The 3,603-nt window shown below is 34.1% G+C and overlaps 1 protein-coding gene across 1 annotated transcript in view; it reads right to left on the bottom strand.

Annotated features, from left to right (window-relative positions):
* Positions 1-3,095, bottom strand: part of LOC106867295 (sushi, von Willebrand factor type A, EGF and pentraxin domain-containing protein 1) — a 23,085-nt gene extending 19,990 nt beyond the window's left edge. The window contains exon 1 of the mRNA XM_014912134.1: positions 2,080-3,095. Coding sequence (XP_014767620.1) covers positions 2,080-2,176 — 97 coding nt within the window. The 5' untranslated portion in view covers positions 2,177-3,095. The remainder of the gene's footprint in view (positions 1-2,079) is intronic.
* Positions 3,096-3,603: the final 508 nt, after the last annotated feature.

Below are 3,603 nucleotides of genomic sequence, written 5' to 3' on the forward strand. Positions count from 1 at the left end.
ATATATATATATATATATATATATATATATATAGAGAGAGAGAGAGAGAGAGAGAGAGAGAGATGTGTATATATATATATATATATACACACACACATACATATAGAGGAAATTGAAAACCTCTCATTCGTTTTTCCCCTCCCATATTTATCACGCACACAACTCCTTACCCATAATTTTTGTTTATATGTATTTTTATATCTTTCTGTATGTTTGGCTTTATATTCTTTACTCCCTTGGAGAATCTTTATGCCTGCACCTGCATGATTTATGCTGATGTGTATAAATATATATGCATCAACTACTTTGGTTGAATGATTTCATTTATGCATTCAGGAATCTGTCTGATTGCCTAAAATTTGTGTTTTCAATTTTCTCTACTCTTTATTTTTTTGCCTTGGCTCTCTATGAGCACTCCGTAAACAGTCTATATATTTTAAAATATATTTAATATTATATACACACACGCACACACATTTACAGACACACACACATACATATATTATATGTATATATATGTATGTATGTGTGTGAGTGTGTGAGTGTGTGTGTGTGTGCACGTGTGTATTTATGTACACATGCACTAAGTGGCTGTCCAAAAGTCACTTGTAACCATTCTTTTCAGATTGTAATTCATTAGAATCAAAACTGGTGCCTCTCTCTCTCTCTCTCTCTCTCTCTCTCTCTCTCTCTCTCTCTCTCTCTCTCTCTCTCTCTCTCTCTCTCTCTCTCTCTCTCTCTCTCTCTCTCTGTGTATGTGTGTAAAACTATGAAATGTTATACTAAAAAATATTACATAAATGAAAATAAAACACAATAAAAAAACAACATTCAGATCACATTTTTATGAATCTGACATAGGTTCAAATCCTGCCCAAAGTCCTAATAAGTTGGAAAGCAGACAAATTACTAATCCCTTCAGGAAGATGGCTCTGTTCAACATTTTGAAGCATTTGAAGGAGGAGATTCGGCAAAAGCAACTGGGTCTGTGAAGCATGAAGAATTGGATTCTTCATGACACAACAATGTACCCTGTCACCAATCTCTCCTAACTCATGAGTTTCTCACCAAAAGCAACATGGCATCACTTCTGCACCTTCCCTATTTGCCAAATTCAGCACCTGCAGACTTCCATCTCTTCCCCAAGATGAAAACCTAGCTCAAAAGTCAGCATTTTAATGCTGTTGTTGAGATCAAGAGTGAATTGCAGAAGGTCCTCAACTCACTTATGGAAAATGACTTCCAAACATTTCCTTCTTTATAAAAAGAATTCAAACAATTTAAAAAGAGAAAGGTCTTGTGTAGGTTTCTTATAAAGAAATCAAAACATCACAGATCATGAATAGACGACTAAAGAAGAGACTTAAGGACCGATTCCAAATCCATCTTGGTAGGCTTTGCTGGCCTCTGCTATCATGTTCAACACCAGACCATATTGGCTGCTATATTTGGTAGATTTCTGCTCAGTCTGATTGAAGATATAGGATACTTAACTATCTTCTATATTATTGGAGAGGACATACAACATGAAACAGAGGCCCCTACCAAAGCTAGAAGGGAGAAGGGCTGAGATTCCTAGCCACTTTCAAGAACAAACACACATACATCTACTCCTATTTACACATGTAGATATCTGATGCGCAATTCCATTCACAAGGCATTAGTCAACCCAGGACGATGTCAAAAGACACATTACAAAGGTGGCATTCATGTGGGTTTTTTTTAATGTACATACACATATACATAATTACATACATATAAATATGTATACATTCATATGTATGGATGTACATGCATAAATACTTATGTACAAATATATATACCTTCATAGACTTTCATATATATATACATACATACAGGTAAACACACAAACACACACACATATATATATATCATCTAACATACACATATACATATGCCTAATGACACACACACACAGATATAAAACATTTTATATTCACTGTTTAGTGATCAATAAAATAAAAACCAAAATCAATATTTGCAAACCCCTCAAACCCTCAAACTACCTACCCACCCAAACCAACCAACCAACCAACAAACAAAAACAAACAGTCTTACCTCCAATAATGGCTCCTTCAACAAACAATTTCTCCACAAATGCTAGAATCAGAAATATACAGAAATACAAATCCATTTTGCCTTGGAATTTTACCATTTCAGTCACTTTACTACTCTCTCTCTCTCTTCCTCTCTCTCTCACTGTATATTCTACAGTTTGGTCTGTATATCAATGTATTTATATATATATGTGTGTGTGTGTGTGTGTGTCTGTGTATATATACACGTGTAACTGTGTGTGTGTAGGTTTGTTACTTTTTCTGTCCTTCAGTCGTTCACTTCTTTTCTTTTTCCTTTGCCTTTTAATTTACTATTGTTCTCTCTCTTTCTCTCTCTCTTTCTCTCTCTCTCTTTCTCTCCTTATACTTTCTCTTCTTCTCCCTCTCTGATTTCACTGATTACAACAGAAGATTGTGTTTTCAAAGTTTGTTGCTGGTTTTCTATTCTCTTCCTTTGAAATTGTTTTATTATTGATATTATTGTTATTATTGTCATTATTATTACTGCTGTTACTACTATTATTATTATCACATCTTTGTCATCCATTTTTCTGCTTTTTCTTGTCTTTATAGATTTTGCCAAGGATTACATTACAAGCTCCAACAACCTCTGTTATTTTGCCTTTGTTATTGTAGTTGCTTTTGTTTTCACTTCTAATAATAATAACAATAATAATAATAATTATTATTATTATTACTGTTATTGTTGCTGTTACAGTTCTTGTTGATGAGATTGATCTTGTTGTTACTGTTGTGTTCTGCTTAACTTGCTTTATAGATATGAACAAATGATCATTGTTATTATTATCATTACTATTACTATTGTTGTTATTATTATTATTATTATTATTGTGTTGCAGAACTAGTAGCTGGAAGATAGTTTGTTATTAATAAATAAACAGAGGTTTGTGTGTGTTTTTTTCTTTTCAAACTTGCTGCTCCTTGTTTGCGCTCTTTGACTTCACGAGGTACTCTGAGTTTCCTCAGGCTCTGTTCTTTGCTTATATAACCTTTTACGTAATCTACGTGTACATATATATATATATAACTATAAATATGTGGGTGTGGGTCTATAAATATTGGTTTGGCGTTTAATGTGGCATAGATCATAATTGCCCTATCAAAAGAGCCCAAGCGATACCTCCCACCCCAACCTTGCTACTGCTTCACCACCACCACCACCACCATTACCACCACCATTACCATCAACATCACCGTCACAGCCACACCACTCTCCTTGCCCTCTGACCTTTTATCCACAAACCTGCACCGCTGCCCCTCATCAGCAATGTGTAGACTTACATCCTTCCACACAGGATACTGTCAAACCTCTTCTAATCTCAGTACCCTCCACACACACACGCACACACGTGCACACACACACGTTTTTATAATCATATCATCTTCCACCTTTCTTGGGTTTTTCTGAATTGTTTTGTTTCATGTTTGTGTATGTGTATATACATACACACACACATATATATATATATATATATTATATATATATATATATATATATATATAT

Source organism: Octopus bimaculoides, chromosome 21 (assembly GCF_001194135.2).
Source record: "Octopus bimaculoides isolate UCB-OBI-ISO-001 chromosome 21, ASM119413v2, whole genome shotgun sequence".
Lineage (NCBI taxonomy): Eukaryota > Metazoa > Mollusca > Cephalopoda > Octopoda > Octopodidae > Octopus > Octopus bimaculoides.